The sequence below is a fragment of the Syngnathoides biaculeatus genome, chromosome 23 (assembly GCF_019802595.1).
Source record: "Syngnathoides biaculeatus isolate LvHL_M chromosome 23, ASM1980259v1, whole genome shotgun sequence".
NCBI classification, from domain to species: Eukaryota; Metazoa; Chordata; class Actinopteri; order Syngnathiformes; family Syngnathidae; genus Syngnathoides; species Syngnathoides biaculeatus.
In genome coordinates, this window is record NC_084662.1 from 2,655,135 (window position 1) to 2,679,698 (window position 24,564).

Genomic DNA, 24,564 nt, shown 5'->3' on the forward strand with positions numbered 1-24,564 from the left:
CATTGGATTTCATACATAGATTTTGTTATATTCAGTCACTCACATTTGACGAGCACGACCGAGCTCGCAAATTTGCACAGTCGAGTATGAAAAATCACGCACGTAAAATTTGTTACGAGTACAAATACATAGACATTCTCAGCACACTTGAAAACCAATCCAGCGCAGTGAACCACAACCTTGACTTTTTTTTTTTTTTTTTTTTTTTTAAACACGGCAGAGTCCGCTGCTCACCTGACTCCGCCCGCTTTTTTGAGTAAAAAAAGGTCTGGTCTGAAGCCAAAATATAAAGTACAGGATGAGATGGTGTCTTATGTTAAAACTCCACCTTGGCACAGCTTGATCAAAGATGAAAGCACAGACAATACAGTGCACAAAAAGCTAATTCTCCATTTTAAATAAAGGAGGCAACATAACATTAACCTTAAAACTGTTTCGGAGCATCATTTAGCTTTCAACATGCATTGCTCACGATATTCTGCAAGCAATAAATCAGTTTTACAACAAGAAAAACAGATATCATTGTGAAAAAAAAAGAAACAAAGCTTCAAGCGACCTTTCAAATTTATAGTTCATATTTGGCTTGGTTTAGTTACAGTCACTCACATTTGACGAGCCCAACCGCGCTCATGTGCATTCGCACTCTAAAGTCTGCACAGTCGAGCACGAAAAACCAAGCACATAAAATTTGTTACGAGTAGAAAAAATAGATATTGAAAGACGTCGCTTATTTTGTGTAGTCTTGACATTAATTTACTTGTTTATTTCATAAATGTTGACTAAACAAGCCTGCTCCTAAAAAAATCAGTCTTCACCCGGAAATAGGAAATGCAAGTTAACCGTACTGAGCATGTCCAGAAGTGATGTCAAAAGGGCATGTTCAGAGCTTCTTCACGTACTGCAAGCGCATTTACGTTGAAAGTCATCAACATAATGAGCCATATAAAAGGAAATTCAGTTACACTCGGGGTGCTCAATGCGTCGATCGCGAGGCAGTTTTGGTTGATCGTGTGATGGTGGGCCCAAAAAACCCCAAAAACTATCGACTAAGTGTGGCCAATACGTTGAACGCACGCACATAAAGGCGCGTTCTTGCAGCCGGTCTCCTATTTAGGGTAGTAGCAGGGGAGCGCACGTGCACCCCCTTAGCATTTTCAAAACATTGCAGGTATAGACCGTTTGTGTTTATTCTTTGACAGGCCAGTGCATTTAACTTTTCTTCAGGTAAAGTTTGTCAGATCAAGAATTTTTATTGATGAAAAATTTTAAATGCAGTTTCATATCATGTTCTACTAATATCAGTTGAAATTGGAAATGAACATTTATGAGTTTGAAATTTTTGTTTTCTACTTTAGTTATGCGTTTGTTTATTCTATTTTTAAATTAGTTACGTAAATTACAGTTAGTACATATATTAATCCAGTAAGTTATTTTAAGGTCTTGAGATTCCATCCCTCGTCACACCCGTAACTTTATCTGCAAACATAACTGACCACACCCGTACATTTTTCAAATGTGAGTGACTGATCTATGTTAATAAATAATATTAAAATGGCTTGAAAATTTTCACCTCCAGTACACGATTAGTGGCCATGCAGGCTTAAATTTTTCTGTAAGTGGACCTTAGTGGAAATATTTGGTGTTCTAAAGAGGTATAGCTATGGTTCAGATTTCACAAAAGTTGAAATGCAAGCTTCTAAATAATAAGAGACCTCTAAGGTCACAGTTCAATCAGAACTGGAAAAGGTTTTACACAGGCTACCTTCATACCTACCAATAATTTATTTGTATTAGATGATGGATTTGTAAAGAATGTTGGTTAGTTAGTTAAGGCAATATTTCACACCATGGCCTATCACTAGCCTAATAGTAAAGTATTATAAAAAAAACACATCTAGTCCATGGATTTAAAAAAGAAAAACAAAAAAAAACAACTACAGCGGTAAATGAGTTTACCTTGCCATGTGACAACGTACTGCTCCATGAGACAAACCCATATTTTGCAGGCTGTTTATAACCTTAAAACCTCAAATCAAAAGGAGTATAACGAACTGAAGACATGTTCTACTAATAACAGTTGAAATTGGAAATTAACATTTCTGAGTTTGAAATTTTAGTTTTCTATTTTAGTTATGTATTTAATTTATTTTTAATTTACAGTTATGTTATTTTATTCCAGTAAGTTATTTTAAGGTTTTGAGATTTCATCCGTAATCACACCCGCAACTTTATCTGCGGGCATGACTGACCACACCCGTACAGTTTTCAAATGTGAGTGACTGTATATTTTATATTTGATTTGAGTGGGGATCTGAATCAATCAATGAATCAACTGACTGACAGGAATATTGTTTCCACTGAAAAAAATTATTTGATTGTATTTCAATACAAAATCCTATGCCCAAATAAAACACATTTTGAAGGGAAATCCACTGGTTTGCACTAACAATGTTCCAATAGGTCATGTAATATGTACTCTATTTTGACAATGTTATGTTAAATCCTCTCTCATTTAATATTGTTTTGAGAAGATTTTTATTGACAATTACGAATTTTCAGGAGCGCTGCCATTTTCGCGAGTCACATGACCTACGTGCATGGTTGTGACGTGCAACAAAGGCTCGATTACATAGGAGACACCATTTATGCCCAGCGCTGATTTCTCAGATTTATCTTCATCTGATGAAGAAATAGCAGTATTGGTTGATCAGGAAGATGGAGGAATACTTCCATACACAGCCATGAGCGGCTCCAGGCATGCTAACTAGTTACGCGGCCCGCGGCAGCATGAGCGGCACTGCCCACGACTGTGTATGGAAGTATTCCTCCGTCTTCCCAATCAACCGAGCGGCCGAGCCGCTGACGGCTGTGTATGGAAGTATTCCTCCGACTTCTCGATCAACCGATACTGCCATTTCTTCATCAGATGAGGATAAATCCGAGAAATCAGCACTGGGCATAAATGGTGTCCCATGTAACCGAGCCTTTGTTTCGGCACGGTACACGTCACATCCGCGCACGTAGGTCAATGGACTCGCGAAAATGGCAGCGTCCCTGAAAATTCGTTATTGTCGATCTTAAAACAATATTAAATGAGCGAGGATTTAACATTACATTGTCAAAATAGAGTACATATTACATGACCTATTGGAAAGGTTTCCACTGGGAAGTTTAGAAAAAAAAAATAATAATAATAATAATTACCTCTCATCAGTCGCAGCAACACTGTTCACGCAATTCTCGCCGAGTTTGTCACTAATCGGTATACCAAGAAATTGTGGACTGACAAAGGTTGCAATTTGAAACACAAAATGTTACTAAAATCTATACCCTTTCAAAACCTAATCAAGCGACTGGAGTTAATCACGATTAATACATTAAAGTAGTGTGCCTTGAGAACTCTTCTGGTGTGCTGTTGGAAATGATCAAATTTCACCTAATTGGTTAAAACATTTATTTATAAAAGTATCCTTGTTCACCTATGACAGTGGCATATAAAAACAGAACAATGCTCTTCAATTTTATGGCAAAAAGAGTATTATTGATTTGTGTATCCACTATTCGTGACATTTTTGTTTGTTGCTGTGCCATGAGATTTTTCAAATGTAAGATATGTGCCTTGGTTCAATGAAGCTTGGGACTCACTGCTTTAAAGTCTCTCCCTGAATAAATACACATTTGCAGACACTACACTGAACTTACTTGCCCAAGAGGTTAATATTTTGTGAGATAGCTCCATTCTCCTTCAGTATGGAGTCCATCATCTTTACAGGGTCTTCCAGATTAAGCCCAGATGCTTTATTAAGTTGAAGAGCGCTGTTGGCTGGTCGGCTGCAGTCCAATGTGTCAATCCTTTGGTGCCCCACAACCGCATCCTCTTTGACATCATCTATGCAGATTGTGCTGGCCTCAACCTCAGCTTCCATTACTGGGCAGGCGTCCAAATCTAGTTCCACTATTTCGACATCACTGTGGAAATTTAAAAGAGGCATGTCAGTACACATTTGGTGCAGTGAGTGAATTACAGTGCTGTGAAAAAGAATTTGCTCCCATCCTGATTTTAATTTTTTTTTTTTTTTTTTTGCATATCACATACAAATGTTTCAAATCATCAGAGCCATACAGAGGTGGACCTGCTGATGTGCTTCAGATTGTTGTCCTGCTGCATGATCCAACAGCCTTTGGGTTTGAGGCCACAAACTGATGGCCAGCCATTCTCCTTCAGGATTTTATGGTACACAGGGGGGAGAGGGAGGGAGGGAGATATGGGGGGGAGAGAGAGAGAGAGAGAGAGAGAGAGAGAGAGAGAGAAAGAATTTCCATCCATTCATCCATCTTCTACCGCTTTTTCGTATTGGGTCGGGGGGCAGGATCTTTAGCAGGGATACCCTGACTTCCCTCTCCCCAGCCAATTCATCCAGCTCTTCAGGATGAATTCCGAGGTCTTCCCTAGCTGAAAGACATTGTCTCTCCATTGTGTCCTGGGTCGCCCCCAGGGTCTGTCTCACGTGGGACGTGCCCGGAACACCTCACCAGAGAGGTATCTGGGAGGCATCCGAATAAGATCCTCTAGCCACCTCATCTGGCTCCTCTTAATGGGGAGGAGCAATGGCTCAACACTAATGGCTAAGCTTCTCACCCTATCTCTAAGTGAAAGCCCGGACCTCCTGCAAAGTAAACTCATTTTGGCCGCTTGTATCCGGGATCTTGTTCTTTCGGTCACGACCCACAGCTCCTGCCCATGGGTGAGGGTAGGAATGTGGATCGACTGGTAAATTGAGAACGTCGCCTTTTGACGTAGCTCCCTCTTTACCACAATGGACTGATACAAAGTCTGCATCACTGCAGACGCTGCACTGATCCTAGAGCTAGTTTCTGTAGCTGCGGATCGGATCACCAAGCCTGTCAGCTTTACTAATTATCACTGCAAATGCGGCACCGATCCGCCTGTTGATCTCCCGCTTCTTTCTTCCCTCACTTATGAACAAAATCCCTAGATACTGAACTTAAAACTCCTCCCAAGTGGGGCAAGATCTCATCCCCGAGCCGAAGAGGGCACGTAACCCTTTTCCGATTAAGGATCATGGTCTCAGATTTGGAGGTGCTGATTATAGGTAAACCCATACCTGCTAGGCACTTCTCACAAATGGTAACTCCACAGAGTGGAACAGAGTTCAACCTCTCAAGTCCGACTATATCTAGTCAGAACATCTCGACATCATGCACCAGATCTGGCTCCTTCACTGCCAGAGAGGTGACATTCCATGTGCCTAGAGCTAGTTTTTGTAGGTGCGGATTAGATTGTCAAGCTCCCCGCCTTTGGCTACCGTGCAGCTCTATTGCACCGACCTCTATGGCCCCTCTCACTTGTGGTGAGCCCATGGGAGGGGGGACCCATGCTACCCTTTTGGGCTATGCCCGGTTGACCCCCATTGGTGCAGCCCCGGCAACCAAGTGCTCGCCTTCGAGCCCCAGCTCCAGGCCTGGCACCAGTGACGCATGTCCTTAAGCTCCATTATTTTTATTCGTCATAGGGGTTTATAGAGCCATACTTTGTCTGGTCCCTCACATAGAACCTGTTTGCTATGGGTGACCCAACCAGGGGCATGAAGCCCCAGACAACTTAGCTCCAAGGATCATCGGGACAGAGAAACCACTACACCACGATAAGGTGACGGCTTGAGGAGGAGAAGAGCAGAATTCATTGTTCAATCACAACAACAGAGATGAGAATGCTAAATGAGAAAAAAGTCTGAAAAGTAGCCAGGGGTCTGGGGGCTGCAGGCACCGCGCCCCGTTGGGGGACCAGGGGGCCCAGGGGGCGAAGCCCCCTGAAGCTAAGTGATTTTAGCAATTTGTTAGGCCCAAAACCATTAATTTCACTGAATTTAACTGTATTTGTGGAAAAAATGTCCCTTGTTTGGTGCTCTACCAGTACAGCAAAAATTGAAATATCAGTTTCATTTCTTCAATGCTTGAATTAATGTACTTATTTGAAGCACATTACATATAAGAGTTTCACCATTTGCCAAACTTCAGAATGAATTTCCAATCTCTTTCACGGTTTAATCTGGATACACCATTATATTTTCTTTTTGATATGCAGTCAGTTATTCATAGAATTAGTATAGTGTAGAGATGAAGCACAAATTTATGAAATAATATGAATAAAAATAACCCTACCACTCACTTGATCTTCATCCTTTTTTTCCTCACACTTTCGCCATCGTAAAACTTTGAACACACCTTCGCTCAGTTTGCACTAAGTCCCACGCGCCATTATTTGGCTAACTAACAAGTTACACTGTGATTTCTGAGAACCGAGAACACATGTACATGGCAATGGTGAAACCCGATTAACCACTAACATGATTGGATCGTTCTACTTTATAACTCTGTTGTCCAATCGAGTAATCTGCCGCAAACAAGTTTTGTTTATGTCGCAAAATGCAAATATTTACACTACCGAGCAAGTTAGAACGGCATATGATAGTCGTGCTTGTGCTAGCACTAAGCTGAACTTGCAGCTCGGAGCCCACCGCCGAGGGGCAGGCGCACTATACCCAACCCCCCGCTTGAAATTTTATCAACGGATTTGTGTTTATCTCGAGAATGGTCATTTTGGTCTGAAAAGTCGGAAATCCGCCAATGGGCGGAAAATTCTCAACCCTGCAACAAGTTATCCTGGTCGTCAAGAGACAAACTCAGTTCTAACTCAATGTTGACTTGAGGTTTTGTTAAATGTTTATTGTGCAGTGTATTATTAGTTGAAGAACAGAGTTAATTCGAAGAAATTAATTTCTCACCAGTCACTAAGGGTCATAATCAATCCATGTGCTTAGTCACAAAAGGCGGACAAGCTATGCACTATTGTGGCGGTCTGCATTCTCCTGTCGACTACATCAGCAATTTAAACACCTTTGTGCCAGATATTCACTACGGGTGGCGCAACCAGAAAATGTGGGTGTGCTCTGTCAGATCTGGCCTTGCTTGTATTGTGTATGTAAGAACTTTTTCCTCCTGCATGCTTCTGTGGTAGGGCCAGTGCCCGATAAAGGTGAAACATAAATGAATAATGCTTGGATTTAGTTACAACAAATGTTAACAACTGTTGTAAGCAACTTTCAGAAAGCTAGAAAATGGATATAGAGAGACATAGTTGTGCGTTGGGAATTACAGCATTTTAACACTATTTATTGGGGAAGAATATTGTCACAATCAGGAAGAAATTTCATAATTTGTTTGCCAAAATATGTCTATGTTGAAGTGACTTGCCCTGTTCTCTGGTATAAGACAGGTTTGGCTGGATCCAATTTTATTTTCATGGAATGCCAAACAGGCATTCAATCATAATCCAAAGATTATGATTGCATTTCTTTAGTTATGTGCTCTTCGGAATCTCAAGTGCAGCAGAATTATTTTTTTTAATTTTTTTAAACCTTGCCCATCTTTGTCTTGCCAGAATTCTGTGTCTGAGCTCTGCAGGCAGTTCAAATCGTGAAAAATTCAAGGGGGTCTGAACACTTTCTATACCCACTATAAGCTTGTCGTTTGCAACAATTTTACAACCACTCTTCCCTAGGACTGTGGTTATATGAATTGCAAGTATAGTGGCACCTCGATTTGACAGATCTCATTTTAACGGACATTGGAACAAACAGACTGTTCGTATCAACTATAGTTTCCAGCTGTCACTCAAACTTCTGTTGGAAAAATCTTAATTCTACAACTGGACACAGTTGTTTACTGGCACTGTGGCACAATATAGGGAGAGACTAGGACATTTATTTCTGTGTCACAGATATACACTATGACTAGATCCAGCCAGTACCTATGTCGTGGCGGCCATGATAGTAGGAGCTCTATGGTCACATATACAGTGCCTTGTTAAAGTATTCGGCCCCGTTGAAGTTTTCAACCTTTCGCCACATTTCAGAATTCAAACATAAAGATATAAAATACAATTTTTTTTTGTCAAGAATCAACAACAAGTGGTACACAAAGCCGGATTTGGATACAAAAAGATTTCCAAAGCTTTAAACATCTCAAGGAGCATTGTGCAAGCAATCATATTGAAATGGAAGGAGTATCAGACCACTGCAAATCTACCAAGACCCGGCCGTTCCTCTAAACTTTCACCTCAAACAAAGAGAAGACTGATCAGAGATACAGCTAAGAGGCCCATGATCACTCCGGATGAACTGCAGAGATTTACAGCTGAGGTGGGAGAGTCTGTCCATAGGACAACAAATCAGTTGTACACTGCACAAATCTGGCCTTTATGGAAGAGTGGCAAGAAAAAAGCCATTTCTCAAAGATATCCATAAAAAGTCTCGTTTAAAGTTTTGCCACGAGCCACCTGGGAGACGCACCAAACATGCGGAAGAAGGTGCTCCGGTCAGATGAAACCAAAATCGAAGTTTTTGGCCACAATCCAAAACGATATGTTTGACGTAAAAGGAACACAGCTCATCACCCTGAAAACACCATTCTCACTGTCAAACATGGTGGTGGCAGCCTCATGGTTTGGGCCTGGTTTTCTTCAGCAGGGACAAGGAAAATTGTTAAAATTGATGGGAAGATGAATATAGTCAAATACAGGACCATTCTGGAAGAAAACCTGTTGGAGTCTGCAAAAGACCTGAGACTGGAATGGAGATTTATGTTCCAACAGGACAATGATCCAAAACATAAAGCCAAATCTATAATTGAATGGTTCACAAATAAACGTATCCAGCTGTTGGAATGGCCAAGTGAAAGTCCAGACCTGAATCCAATCGAGAATCTGTGGGCAGAGCTGACGATTGCTGTTCACAAACGGTATCCATCCAACCTCAGAGCTTGAACTGTTTTGCAAGGATGAATGGGCAAGAATTTCAGTCTCTCGATGCGCAAAACTGATAGACATACCCCAAGCAACTTGCAGCTGTAATTCCAGTAAAAGGTGGCAATACCAGGTATTAATGCAAGGGCGCTGAAAAATATTGCATGCCCCACTTTTTCAGGTTTTTGTTGAAATTTTTTAAAAAATATCCAATAAATTTTGTTCCACTTCATAATTGGGTCCCACTTGTTGTTAATTCTTGACAAAAGATTTTAATTATATATCTTTATATTTGAAGCCTGAAATGTGGCGAAAGGTTGAAAAGTTCAAGGGGGATGGATACTTTCATCAGGCGTGAGCAGGCTTTTTTCTTTTTTTTTTTTTTTTAAAGATTCAAGAGATGTCTCAGGAGCTGTACTGTACTCTGTTGTGTTGTGCCGTCAGTCTCTTTGTCAAGCAGTTTGTCTATGCCATTGTAATGGATTTGAACACTACATCTTTATGGCTCATGAAAGCTGCCTGCCTCGACTTGCCATTACTAATTTTTCATCACCAAGCACACCATATCATGGTAAGTTTGGATAAAATGTAAAATTTGTGAGAAACTTTAAAAAAAAAAAAAAGTACAATAAATTTGTACTGTATTGGGCATTTTAGGCCATGGAAAATGTTGAATTTTTTTTATTGTACTGTAATATGGGTGCATATGGACACAAACAAAAATGGTTGAATAAAGCAGACAATGTGGTGTAAAGGACGAAACCCCGCAACTACAAGGCCGTTAAATCAAGGTTCCACCGTAAAGAGCATTTGTAACTTGGAACAGACATTGGCTATAATGTCCAATTTATACACTTATATAGTGGTTTTCAATGTACACAAACAAGCTTTACAATTGCACACACCCCTCCACAGTGACATCCTAGTGGGGGTAACCTACTTGTAGGGCCACAGCTGCTCTGGGACAGTCTGACAGATAATACTGTACAATGCACTCTCCATAGGGACTAGTATTCATAGCTTTAGTTTAAAACTCGAGCTAAGTGACTTCACACCAACTGTTCAACCTGTTTCTTGAATGAATACACATTTGTGAATTAATAAACCACTTTCTAAACCCCCCTCCCCATTTCACTTCAGTATTTATCTAATACAGCACCATAACTGTCCTGGATATAAACCAAAGATTACTAGACTGTAAAGTCAGTTGACTCACCTTGACTCATTTCTGGGCGACTCAACTGTGATATCGGTCGCTCTCTCTACATCGTTTTCTGAGAGGTCACAAATGATGACATCTAATGCTTCAGAGACCTTAACATTATTCCGACTGCTGACAGGTGACTAACAATTCAGAAAAAACAAAAACTCAGAGTCAAAAACAAACACCTCAACTATACAATTTACGACATACATGTTTCAGTTAGGGTTAGCAAATACTTAAGCTTTATTTCACATTTTATAAAACAGTGGTGAGGCCGGCAATGATGTACGGATTCGAGACGGTGTTACTGAAGAGACAACAGGAAGCAGAACTGGAGGTGGCAGAAATGAAGATGTTAAGGTTCTCACTCAGAGTGAGCAGGTTGAATAGGATTAAAAATGAGCTAATTAGAGGGACAGCCAAAGTTGGATGTCTTGGATACAAGGTTCGAGAGCAGACTTCAATGGTTTGGACATGTTCAGAGGCGAGAGAGTGAGTATCTTGGTAGAAGGGTGCTGACAATGGAGCTACCAGGCAAAAGAGCGAGAGGAAAACCAAAGAAAAGGTTGATGGATGTGGTGAGGGAAGACATGAGGACAGTGGATGTTAGAGAGGAAGATGCACGAGATAGGCTTAGAGGGAAAATGATGACACGCTGTGGTGACCCCAAGCGGTACAAACTGAAAGGAAAAGTGTTGACACTGTTAGCATGCATGCCAGAACATGTTTTAGGGTCTATGTAAGCTACCATATGATGGTGCTCATGGGGCAGTGAGGAACAACTGCGATCCTCGTGAGAACTATCATTTGGTAGCTTACACACACGTTAAAACCTCTGCTGCCATGCACGCTGACAGTGTAAGCAGTGTGTATTAATACTGCATCCATTATTTGTGGGTTTTCGTTAGTTGCGGGCATGTTAGGAACATAACCCCAATGAACAATGGGGGAACACTGTATACAGTGGATACTTTGTTCTCAAACGCTTCTGCAAATCAGCAAAACAGTTTCATAACATTTTCAAATCAAAATATTGCCTTGGCTGACATGCAGTCACGGCATCTACAGAATTTGCTCAGTAGCGCTTTCTCCCACGTGTCCTGTACTTCATATAGAGATAATGTACAGTGGGCAGAAAGTCTGCACACCTACAGCGAAGAAAATAAGTATTTGAACACCCTACTATATTGCGTTAACTTCTCCCACTACGAAATCATGGAGGGGTCTGAAATTTTCATCATAGGTGCATGTCCACTGTGAGAAAGATAATCTAAAAAGAAAAATCCAGACATCACAACGTTATGATTTTTTTAACGATTTATTTGTGTGATACAGCTGCAAATAAGTATTTGAACACTTGTCTATCAGCCAGAATTCTGACCCTCAAAGACCTGTTAGTCCGCCTTTAAAAGTCCACCTCCACTCCATCTATTATCTTGAATCAGATGCACCTATGTGAGGTCGTCAGCTGCATAAAGATACATGTCCACCCCATACAATCAGTAAGACTTAAACTTGTAACATGCCCAAGAACAAAGCTGTCCAAAGACACGAGAGGCAAAATTACACAACTCCACACGGCTGGAAAGGGCTACGGAGAAATTGCCAATCAGCTTGGTAAAAAAAGTCCACTGTTGGATCAATCATTAGAAAATGGAAGAAGTTAAACATGACTCTCAATCTCAATCGGAGTGGAGCCCCATGGAAGATATCACCTTGTGGGGTCTCAATGATCCTTAGAAAGGTGAGGAATCAGCCCAGGACTACACGACAGGACTTGGTTAATGACCTGAAATACCTCAGATCACCGTTTCCAAGGTGACTGTTGGTAATACACGAAGACGTCATGGTTTGAAATCATGCATGGCACAGAAGGTTCCCCTGCTTAAACCAGCAGATGTCAAGCCCCGTCTTAAATTTGCCAATGGCCATTTGGATGATACAGAGGAGTCTTGGGGAACGTTTTGTGATCTTTGATCTGAACTTTTTGGTCATAATTCCACTAACCGTATTTGGAGGAAGACAAATGATGAGTTCCATCACAAGAACACCATCCCTACTGTTAAGCATGGGGGTGGTAGCATCATGCTTTGCGGGTGTTTTTCTATAAATGGGACAGGACAACTGCACTATATTAAGGAGAGAATAACTGCGGCCATGTATTGTGAGATTTTGGGGAACAACCCCTTTCCATCAGTCGAAGCATTGAAGATGGGTTGTGGCTGGGTCTTTCAAAATGACAATGACCCGAAGCACACAGCCAGGAAAACCAACGAGAGGCTCTGTCAGGAGCATATCAAGGTTCTGCCATGGCCTAGCCAGTCTCCAGACCTAAATCCAATAGAGAATCTTTGGAGGGACCTGAAACTCCGTGTTTCTCAGCACCAGTCCCACAAAAACATGATTTGGTTCTGGGGTTAGAAAGAATTCATTCTCGTTCCTTTTTTCCTATTTCCATCTATTTTTTTTAATGGAAAAAACAGAGCAACAGTCTCGCAAAGAACTTTGTGATCCGAGATTCCACCGTACAATGTCATATTCTACATCATTTACAGCAAGAAGTGAAGCTGACAACACATTTGTTGAATCGGGAGACAGTTTTGAAGGTCCACAATATCTGCATCCAGCCAGTTTTAGACACACCACTGATGGCATAGAATACAAATACACATTTACTCAAAGAGGAAAATGGCAACACAATGGGACACTTTTGGAAGTCTGCCAGATAATGCTAATATATGGAGTGTAATGCATTTATTGCAAAACCCCTTCCTCAATATATCCACTCAATGAAACTGATTGATTGGAAAATTAATGCCATACCACACTGACAATGGAATTGTGATTGAAAAATTGACAAATCAAGGTAGACACTGACCTGCTCTACACAAACTTTGTCATCGTAGATTTCATGCAAATATTTCGGCTTCTTTCCGTTGCTGTTCATGAGAATTGGCCTACAATACATGACAGTGACATCAGATATTCAAGCATAATAATCCATCTATAAATTTGAACACTCACCTTTTGCGCTTTAAATTCAGCACGTGGTTGTTCTGTACCAATGTGACAATGAAATGTACCAGCTGAGAAGAGAACAAAAGGAGATTACTGTTGTATAGCCAGAGTTAGCACTGGTTCATTAAACCTGTCAGACAATGTGGTTAACAGACACACTTTTTTGTCATTAGCCACATCATGTGCGTTTATGTAGCTAAACGTTAAACCACACTCAGTCCTCGTGATGGGAAGGGAAGACAATAAGCCTTAAAGTTTAGATAAGAAAAATGTTATAGGGGTCAGTTAAAATTAATACTTGCAGTTTATATGTAATACTTGAACATAAGATTTCAACTATAGATTAGCTAAAAAAGTGGTTTTTATTACACATATTGAACATACCCTGAACATATCTGAAGCTCAAGACAGAGCTCTCTTTCCACCATTGCAATTGACCGGGTCCTGCACTATACGCAATGGCCAGTAATGTGTATGTGGATCATGATCAATACATGTTTGAGCTGATCAGGAGGTCGGAACCTGACTGACGAGTCAACATGGGTCTGCACTTCATTCTTGAAAATCTCGACAGCGAGGAACTTATGCGAGGATCCTGTTCCTGGACTCCAGCCCTGCGTTTAACACCATCATCCCTGAAATCCTCTGCTCTAAACTTCTCCAGCTCAGCGTCTCGCCTGCCATCTCCCAGTGGATCTACAACTTCCTGATGGGCAGGACACAGCAGGTGAGCCTGGGGTAGACTACCTCATCCACACGCACTATCAGCACCAGGGCACCCCAAGTATGTGTCCTCTCCCCTCTGCTCTTCTCGCGCAAATGACTTCACCAAAAGGCATCCAACTTTCAAACTCCTGAAGTTCGCAAATGACACCACAGTCATTGTCCTCATCAAAGACGACGACAAGTCTGCGTACCGACATGTATTGGCGAGACTGGAGCTTTGGTGTGCCCAACACAACATGTTGTTGAACACCAAGGACTGTAGAGATGATTGTGGACTTCAGGAGGCATCCTTCACCACATCTGCCCCTGACGCTGTCCAACTGTGCGTCAACCGTCGAGACATTCAAGTTCTTGGGAATTACAGTCTCACAGGACTTGAAGTGGGAGACGAACATCAACTCTATCCTCAGAAGCCAAGGAAAGGATGTACTTTTTGCGGCTTCTGAGGAAGACTTCTGAGACAGTTCTAAACAGCGGTCATCCAAGCAGTACTGTGTACCTCCATCACAGTCTGGTTTGGGGCTGCCACAAAAAAGGACAAACTCCGACTACAACGGACAATAAAAAGTGCTGGGTGGATTGTCGGCACCACCCTTCCCACGGCACTCAAACTCAGTCCAGAGCGGGCAAGATCCTTTCAGACCCTCCACATCCTGGCCACCAGTTCTTCCAGCTCCTCCCATTAGGTAAGCACTACCGATAAATGAGAGTTAAAACAAGCAGGCATTCGAACAATTTTTTTCCCTCTGGTAAATAAGTAATTAAATTCTTGATCAGCAAACCTACTATTCTCTGCCTTGTGCCGTTGTTGGGACACACCCTCAGATCCTGCTGGTCCAATCAGTATTAGTATTAGTAATGTATTCTGTAGATTATCACACAATTCATCATTTTAAACTGCTCCCTTTGCACAATTGGCATTACACTGGTCTATAACGGGAACCGCGAAAGGGTAAGGGCAGGCTGTACAAGCTTAACATAATGTAGGGCATTCATGCACTCTTAACTGTTCTGAATGAAGACTGCATCTTGTACATCTGTGACTCTTCCTACTAACAGAATGTCCCTTGTGCTTTGTTTGTTCTTTGTGCTTAATGTCATACCAGGGCGGCACTGAGTGCCGGAGTCAAATTCCTTGTGTGTTGTTCCACACTTGGCCAAAAAAGCGGATTCTGATAAATGACAAGATTATCCATCCATTTTCTTTGCTGCTTATCCTCACGAAAGTCGCGGGGAATGCTGGTGCCTATTCCAGCTGTCAACAGGCAGGAGGCGGGGTACACCCTGAACTGGTTGACAGCCAATCGCAGGGGACGTTGAGGCAAACAGCCGCACTGACAATCACACTAAGGGGGAAATAGAGTGTCCAATTAATGTTGCATGTTTTTGGAATGTGGGAGGAACCCGGAGTGCCCGGAGGAAACCCACGCAAGCACAGGGAGGACATGCAAACTCCACAGGCGGGTCCGGGATTGAACCCGGGACCTCAGAACTGTGAGGCCAACATTTTACCAGCTGATCCACCATGCTGCCTTTTTCGTTGTCAACTCTTTATTATATACTTTTGACTCACCCTTTTCTTTTATATGGTCTGGTCACTTTTTCAGAAGGGATCAAACGGCAACAGGAAAATGAGAGCAAAATAAAGAGTATTCTACACTCCAAAAAAGGTCCACCAATGTTCAGCCTATTGGAGAAACGCTGGCTTTGCAGGGACAAAATGAAAGGAGTTATTGATGAATGATTATTTATTTTTTTTAAAGGTCAAGTGTCATCCCGACAAACATTCTAAAATAGATGTAATGAAAACTACATATAATATTCTATACGAAAAAATAAATATGAGCAGAGAGCGCGTCATCCATGCGCAAAGTTGCGGAAGTGTCATTCGGCGACATCCAAGTGGTCACCATATTGGCTGCAACCCCAGTCCGTGACGTCACCCCGGATATTTGCCTTTGATAACACGTGGTGGACCCTACTATGGGAGAAGAACACGCCCCTTCTGTTACGGAAGCTCTTTTCGAAGAAGAGAACATCACACAACCGAGTGAAGTTACCGGGGCAATATTAACCTATTGTTTCGAGCCATATTCAGATGATATGCGATCATGGCCAAATTGCCTCCCTGTCCGATCCACTTCCGCGGCGGAGATGAGCCACCCTGGCCGATTAAGGCCGTCTGCCATGAACAACACCGTCGAGCCGGGGCCCTGTACGACGTTGTCATCGCATGCAGCTGAGTGTGGCATTGTCGGCAGCGTTGTTCAGAGCCGCCACCATCCGCGAGCCTGACGCGCAGGCTTCGCCGAAGTCGTGACAGGCGGACGCGGTGTGGCTCATTTTCGGCGCCGAGGTGGCTTATACGGAGCCGAGCCGGGTTGCTTTACGGCGTTGTCGTTGCACGAGGCTGAGTCTGGCATTGTCGGCAGCGTTGTTCAGAGCCGCCGCTACCGTCCACGACCCGACGCGGCAGCCTCAGCTGGCGAGGTGACGCAGCAGCCTTTGCCGGCGAGCCCGACGCTGTCCGACGCGCACATCGACACATTTAGCACGCCTGTCATACGTACGCGACTCTGTTACCTTATGAGAGACCGATTAGGTGGTCTGCCCTAAACTATTAATTTATTTAGTAGCTGAATACACACCTACCTGTCATTTTGAACCCACAAAGCTCTCATCCATTGCACCCGTGCAATCTATTTTTCATGACGAACTGGGTCTCTTGCAAACTTATGAAGGGGAAATCCATCCTCCTGAGTGTTCAAGCAATGTCCACCAAACAGGCCAGCATTTTGGCTAACACGAAGGAACAACTAGCTACCTTCTCGGAGGTAAAACTAATAGAAAAAAATGAGTCCACTTGAGGGCGGTCCTGCCATGCACATCACTTCCTGCTTCTTCTCGAAAACAAATCCAATGAGAGGATTTTCACGGCGGGACTTCAAAGAGCTGTATACGTCAAAATCAAGTTCTGTGGTGAAAAAAAGCGCGGGTCCATGCAGGCTACACTTTTTTCATTAATAACAGACTAAAAATCATGCAATTCATGACTGTGGCCCTTTAAGTGGAACTATAAGGCAGATATGCTCACCAGTTGTACACCGTACAATAAGTGTGGCGGGCCGTATTGAAAAGCACAACAGGCCATATAAGGCCCACGAGCCATAGTTTCCCCATGTCTGATGACAACATTAGTGGCATTAAAAATGAGTGGAGAAAAGTTATTACTGTGAAATGCTTGAACAGAGTATCAGATTTGGCGCATTAAGGTCGGTGCTGGAATATAGGATTACCATAATTTCTCAAGTATAATGCGTCCTGAAGTATAATGCACACCCCCAAAGTTGACCTTTAAAAAAAAAAAAAAAAAAAAAAAAAAAAAAAAAAAAAAAAAAAATCGGGAAAACCCTGCTGCCAATGTACAATGCGCACACACTTGTCCCGGACCCTGCAATTGTCAGAACAGAATCCCTCAACCAACTAAAATAAATGCTCAATGATGGCACCACATTTTATTAATACTGTTAATAACACATTTTAGTCTTGAAAATACAAAAATTTGACACCGTTTAACATAAACATTATTTTGCATTAAATATTTGTGCATAAAACGTTTGTGCATAGTGCTGTTCACCACTACATTACACATCCTTGGCCAAGCCTTCAAAATAAGGATCTGACTCCTCCTCTCCAAACCGAAAAATATCCATAGTAGCTACCTTTCGTGAGTCGCTGTGGAACTCATCTTTGATGACTTGGTACAGTTCCGGTGCCTCTTGCATCTTTGGCATCCATGGCGTTTGTGAGGAAACATTTTTTTAATACCAAGCGATTGGGTTATGCAGCGCAGCCTCTCCCCCTCCATTCGGCTCCAATCTGTAGCATCTTTCATTGTGGCCTCAGGTGGCTATCAAAACAACGTGAGCTCAAACTACGTAGAAACAAAGGTAATTGGCACATTTAAAAAAAACAAAAAAGCGACCATTTCAATTGTGTGTATGCTACCGTTTTTTTTAATGTGCCCATGACGCTTGTATTATGTAGTTTGACCTCACGTTGTTTTGTTACCCACCTGAAACCATTGAGGGGAGCTATCATTGTTTGTCTACTTCCCGGTTGGCGGCGTCATCGGCACAAGTGATGACATTTCTTTTAAAAACAGCTGCACAACTAGCTGTTGTAGTCGACATTTTTTTTTCTTAGTTTAAGTTAAAACAAACTCACGGGCCATAATTTCTGATCTTTGGTGCAGTAGCAATAAACATGCTACACTAATGATCGTAAAATGCAAGCTCCGCGAGGAGCTCAGAGAGCTCAGGTTGGGGGCGCACATTACCGTAATATACTGTATATAAATGTGTAACAGAGGACATCGAATATCATATCGAAATATATATGTATACATTTTTTCCCACTCCATGTACCTGTATACGACTATATAAATGTGTGTATTTTTTATTCATACCTAAATATAATGCGCTCTATTAACTTTTTGAAAAGATTTTGGGGAAAATTTTCGCATAATTTGAGAAATTACAGTATATGGTGTACTGGGGGCTGAAATGGAAGCTGTGCTCCCTGAGGTGACAACAATATGCCAAAATGTATTACAGTCAGAGACAATATGCTAAAAATGTATTACAATGGGAGCGGGAGAAGCTTTCTGAGGCTATAGTTGTTGCTCATCAGGTGAGGAAAAAAATTGACATGGCGACCTGTGGCCCGGCAGCATCACGCTCGGATTCGATACAGGCAGACAATATAGAGAACTGGCAATGTGCGCTTTGTGAGGATTAAAAGTAGGACAGGGAAAACAGATGACATTTCTGGCCCAAGATAAAGGGATAAAGAAGAGGGTAAATCAGCCTACTTCTGCAAACACTCCTTCAGTCTTGACACCCTTTGCCCAATTGTCATTGCACTGGACTATCGCTCTGATGGCCACACTAACTGCTCTAAATGCTTGAAGACTGCATCCTTGCAGAACTTTGCACAACTGCTCGTTCTTAAAGAAAAAAAATGTTCTGTCAATTGGCTGTTTATTGTTCTTCGTACTCAACATCTATGTCGAACTAGGCCATCTATTAATTTTGTTCAATGCCAAAAATAATAGAGAATTTCTGAGAGAATTTAATTTTATTTTCTTCATTTGTTTAGCTCTCAATCATGAATATGGCTGTAAGATATCCATCCATCCATTTTCTGAGCCGGATGTCATCATGAGGGTCGGGGGAGTGCTGGAGCCAATCCTAGTTGTCACTGGGCAGGAGGCCATGTATAACCTGAAGTGGTTGCCAGTCAATTGTAGGGCACACGGAGACAGTCCCACTCACAACCACACCTAGGGACAATTTAGTCTCCAATTAACAACAACAAGAAAAAAAAATCTTGAGATTTTTTGTTATTTCACACAAATACAGTTGGGCAGACAAGTATTTAGTTAGCCACTAATCGTGCAAAATTTTCCCAATTGAAAAATGAGAGGCCTGTAATTTCCATCATGGGTATACCTCATCTATGAGAGACAAAATGAGAAGGGGGGGGGGGGATCCAGAAAAATTACAATGTCTGATTTTTAAAAGATTTATGAGCAAATTAGGGTGGAACATAAGTAACGGTCAATAAAAATTAAGGTTGACTTTATGCAGTCTTGCTATTACATTGATTTTTTTGTGTGTTCATGTGTAACTTTTTACAGTGCAGCAGGCTTTTTTGTCAGTATGAATGCACATTATGGTCTGTATCCTGATTCGCTAAGGGAAACCTGTATTGGTTGTTGTGTCCAAATTGGCTCAGGGGACTGTAGACCATGATTGAAATTTGTCAAGAAGTACATTTAAATTCTAGAAATTGCTGAGTTAATTAAAAACAACTTTCTCAAGAATCTAGGCTAGGAAAGGAGAGTAGAGATAGGTCAATTGTTTGTTGACATGGAATCATCCAGTGCTCTGATTTTAAGAGGCTTTAGGAAACTCACCAGCAGGCAATTTATTATTTGCTGCAAATCAGCAAGCACTGACTTCACAATAGTTTTGAAAAAGTGAGATGATATTGAGTCAAGACAGCTTGTTGGTTTCAATTGCTGCTACTGTTTTTTGGCCAACTAGCAAATTCTGACTTGAGAATACATTTTTCTTAAAGTGGCTAGACGAAGAATTATTTTATCATTTTGCTGATTTGTGCTGACATTTGACCTGATATATTTTATTTTCTCACTCAAATAACAGGAAAACCCATTGTATTTATCAGCCGTTATGTCCTCTGTAGCAATCTGATTTGATGGGGTTGTGAACATGTCAACCAATGCAAACAGAATACGAGTATTGAGGTTCTCACTGATGATTTCAGAAAAATGTTGCTGTCTTGTCCTGACTAACTCTTGGTTGAAATTACAAAGACACTGTCGAGGTCCTAGTCAATTTCGAGTTTGGTTTATCTCCCCTTGAGTTCTGCTTTCCTACATTTAGATTTAGACCTCTTGACAATCAATGTGTTCCTCCACGGTGGTCAAAGTCGCCTCAGGATGGTCTTGGTTTGAACAGGACCGACCGCATTCATCGCATTTGAGATTGTTGAGGTGAAATTGTCCAAAGGTTCATCGACTGTCTCAGCATTCTTAGTCTGTGGAACAGTTACAGTCTCCATAAACTCAAGTACTCTTTTCTTAGTAAGACATTGATGTTGTCTGAACTTTTGGAAGACTCCGTTGTTCATAAAATACACAAAATTGATCACAAATACCCATATCCTTAATGTCAATTGATAGAATTTCAAGATCCTTAGATATGACCAGGTCTAAGATGTGACCTTGAGTCTATATTGGACTCTAAATATGTTGCGAAGTCAAACGTGCCTCATATGGGAGAAAATTCTTTGGATGTTTTTTCCATGTTATTGTTAACATGAATGTTTAAGTCCCTCATTATGACAAATAGTTGTAGACAGTAAAACTGATCGCAGTTCTGAAAAATCCTCCCTAAATGTTCTATTGTATCTTGCAGGTCTATAAACTATTAAAACAACGGTCGTTAAATGGTTTAGGTCTTACCTGGAGGAAAGGACCTACTTTTTGACCATTGGAGGAGCTCAGTCTCAGCAAATGGCAATGAACTTGGGTCCCTCAAGGGTCAGTTCTTGGACTCCTCCTGTGCAGCGTGTATATACTACTCTTGGGTCAAATTCTTCAAAACTTCAATTTTGACTTCCATAGCTATGCAGATGACACAGTTATATTTCGCAGTGTCTCCAGATGACTACAGTTCAATTGAGGTATTGTGCCACTTTCTAAAGCAGATAACTGGATGAGCCAAAATTTTCTTCAACCAAATCACAACAAAACTGAGACAATTGTTTTTGACAATAAAAAAAAAGAGAATTGCTGTAAGTAAACACCTGGACTCTCTATCTTTAAAAACCAAAGACCAAGTCCAAAACCATGGGGTTCTGATTGATTCTGACCCGCCTTTCAACAATTAAATCAAATCAATCACAAAAACTGCCTTCTACCATCTGAAAAACGTATCTAGAGTGAAGTCTTGCATGTGTCAAGCAGACCAGGAAAAGTGCATCCATGCTTTTATCTCAAGTAGACTGGACTCCCCAAAAAGAGTATTAAACAGCTGCAGCTCATTCAGAATGCTGCAGCTGACGTTCTGACCAAAACAAAGCGGTCAGAGCATATAATGCCAATCCTAAAGTCCTTGCACTAGCCTCCAGTCAGCTTTAGAATATATGTTGAAGTTCTGCCACTGGTCTATAAATCACTAAATGATTTAGGTCCTGAATACATGAAAGAAATGCTTACGGAATACAAACCCAGTAGAGCTCTGAGATCAATTGACTCATGTCAAATAGTGGAGTGCAGAGTTCAAAGCAAACAAGGTGAAGCAGCATTTAGCTATTATGCTGCACACAAATGGAATAAGTTAAAACAGAGGTGAGGTCAGCCCCAAGTGGGAATGTTTGTTAAATCCAGGTTGAAAACTTTTCTTTTTTCTCATGCTTTTTAGAATATATCCACTTTTTGATCATATTACTTGCATTGTATGTGGTTTTAATTGTCTTTTTTATATTTATATTATTTTATTGTTTTTGGTGAAGGAATTCATTACTGTGTTTGTTATCATGATAAACGTATATTACTACTATAGTTGCTGTTGGGATTGTTTTACCATGCGTTTGTTTCTGTTAGTCTTAGTCTGAATTGTTTTCTTTGTGAGCTGCATGCGTGTCTTGAAGTGTGACCCAGTGACACCTGGGAGGCGATGCCCTCCTGGCGACCTCAAGCTTATACTCCTGAACACTGGGAAGCAATGTCTCCATCCTGACCTCAGCATGTTTCCCTTCTGATCTTAAGCAGATACTCCTCAACACTGGGAGATAACGCCTTTCTACCACAAGATGATACCCCTAAATGCCATAAACATGTCTTTAAACAATGCCCTGCTTTTTGTCTTGTGGGTTTATCAGGACACTCTTGCAGCCTTGAAGAAACATGTACCTTAGTGTTTATTTGCTGTTGGTGTAGCCAACTGTGTCAGCATTTTCACTGTGTAAGATTGTAACCCTTTGACCTGAGAAAGCAATAAAAAGAGCAGACAGGGACTACCACTTTGGCAGACTGAGGGAGCGCACTCAGAGTTTCTCCCTATCTGACCCTCGCGAGAAAGACAATCTTGGTTGGTTTGAGTTCACTCTCAGCAGTCCTCAGGCTTGTCTTAGCTGTTTTTCTAGGAACATCTAATTTTTAACATTTTTATTCAATTTTAAATGTTTTATCTCTTTGTTTTCAAATGCCTTTAATCATCTAAAGCACATTGAGTTACCTCGTGTATGAAATGCGCGATACAAATAAATGTGCTTTGCTTTGCTTAAAAAACACAGATATTCAAAAGAGCTACAATCACCCGTGATACAAGCATCATGATATGGCCATGTTTCGCCTATGATGGGCCTATTTATCGCATACCAGGGTCATGGCTTGGTTTACATATGTCAAAATACTTGAAGAGGTGATGTTGCCTTATGCTGAAGAGAACATGCCCTTGAAATTGGTATTTCAACAAGACAATGACCCCAAAAACACCAGTAAACATGCAAAGTCTTAGTTCCTAACCAACAAAGTTAATGTCATGTAGTGGTCAGCCCAATCGACGTACCTTAACATCAAAAATGCTATTTCTAAAGCAAAACCAAGAAATATAAAATATAAATTGTGGAATGTTTTTAAAGAATGTTGCAGTGAAATAACAGCTGAAAGGTATCTAAAAGATCTGAAGCAGTTATAATAAACTGTGGTCATACAACTGAATTATTAGTTTAGTGATTCAAAAGATTGGTAAATCCTAAAAAAAAAAAAAATGTACAAAATAGATTTGAGTTTGTAAAGTCAATGGCAGACCTTTTTTTTGTAAAAACACACCACTTTTAACAAAGTGCCCAATTGCACAGCCTTAAGAGTGGGTACATCATGAATGCAGGGTCTTGCTGGTTTTCTGAAAATATATTGACAATGTGGATTAATCTGGTTAGTCACATTGGACTGCTATTATTTTTTAACTATTGTAATAAATGAAGCCATCAGTCACATTTGACGAGGGCGTTCGCGCTCACACGCCATCCCACTCGCAAATCTGCACAGTCGAGCACAAAAAAAGAATGCGCGTAAAATTTGTTACGAGTAGAAATACATAGACACTCAGCACACATGAAAACCGATCCACCGCAGTGAACCACAGGGTGACTTTTTTTTTTTTTTTTTTTTTTAAAACAAGGAAGCACATGGTCTCCTGCTAGTTTAGCTGACTCCGCCCCCCTTCGGCTCTTAAAGGGGTACACTCAATTACAAACACCGTCCACCCACACAGCCTGGCCAACGTAGAGCAAAGAGTTCGACATGCTGCTTATGTATACTTTCGATAATTATGTTAAAAGTAAAAAAAACAAAAAACGGGAAAAAAAAAGTGATGTTGCTTTAATGAATGGTTATGTGAATAATAGAAAAAAAAGTGGTGAAACTGGACGAGATTTTCTCTAGAGTAAAAAAAAAAGTCTGGTCTGAAGCAAATGTAGAAAGCACAGGATGAGATGGTGTATAATGTTAAAATTCCCCCTTGGCACAGCCTGATCGAGGATGAAAGCACAGACAACACAGTGCACAAAAAGATAATTTTGGATTTTAAACCTAGGAGGCAACATTAACCTTAAAGCTTCTTTGGAGCATCATTCAGCTTTCAACATGCATTGCTAAAGATATTCTGCAAGCAATAATTCAGTTTTACACCAAGAACAACAGACGGATATCATTGTGGGTTAAAAAAAAAAAAATGAAAAAGTTGCAAGCAACCTTTCAAATTTATAGTTCATAGTTGGCTTGGTTTAATTCGCAATGTATTTTTTTGTTTGTTGACATTTTCATTGTAATTTTGCAAAAAAAAATTGTTCTTATAAATGTTCTGATGGAAATGTAAATGCTGTAATCTGAATCTTTGAATGAGCCATGTAACTTCAATGGATAACACTGTTCTGACCACAGTGCATACGTCTGTGTTGTTCACAGTGGTCAAAAGGGGCGCTCACGGGCTGAGTGTATTTGCTCAGACAAAAAATTAGAGGGAACGTTGGTCTTGACATTAATTTAAGTGTTTATTTCATAAACGTTGTTGACAAAACAAGCCTGCGCCTAAAAGAATCAGTATTCACCCGAAAATGGGAAACGCAAGTTAACCGTAGTGAGCAAGTTCGGAAGTGATGACAAAACCACATGATCCGGGCTGCTTCATGTACTGCG

At 41.0% G+C, this 24,564-nt stretch overlaps 1 protein-coding gene across 1 annotated transcript in view; it reads right to left on the bottom strand.

Moving 5' to 3' along the window:
- The window catches only part of hsf2 (heat shock transcription factor 2), an 84,387-nt gene that overhangs the window by 26,601 nt on the left and 33,222 nt on the right, over positions 1–24,564 (bottom strand). The window contains exons 6-9 of the mRNA XM_061811934.1: positions 13,053–13,114; positions 12,907–12,985; positions 10,041–10,168; positions 3,703–3,969 (exon numbers count right to left, since the gene is read on the bottom strand). Coding sequence (XP_061667918.1) covers positions 3,703–3,969; positions 10,041–10,168; positions 12,907–12,985; positions 13,053–13,114 — 536 coding nt within the window. The remainder of the gene's footprint in view (positions 1–3,702; positions 3,970–10,040; positions 10,169–12,906; positions 12,986–13,052; positions 13,115–24,564) is intronic.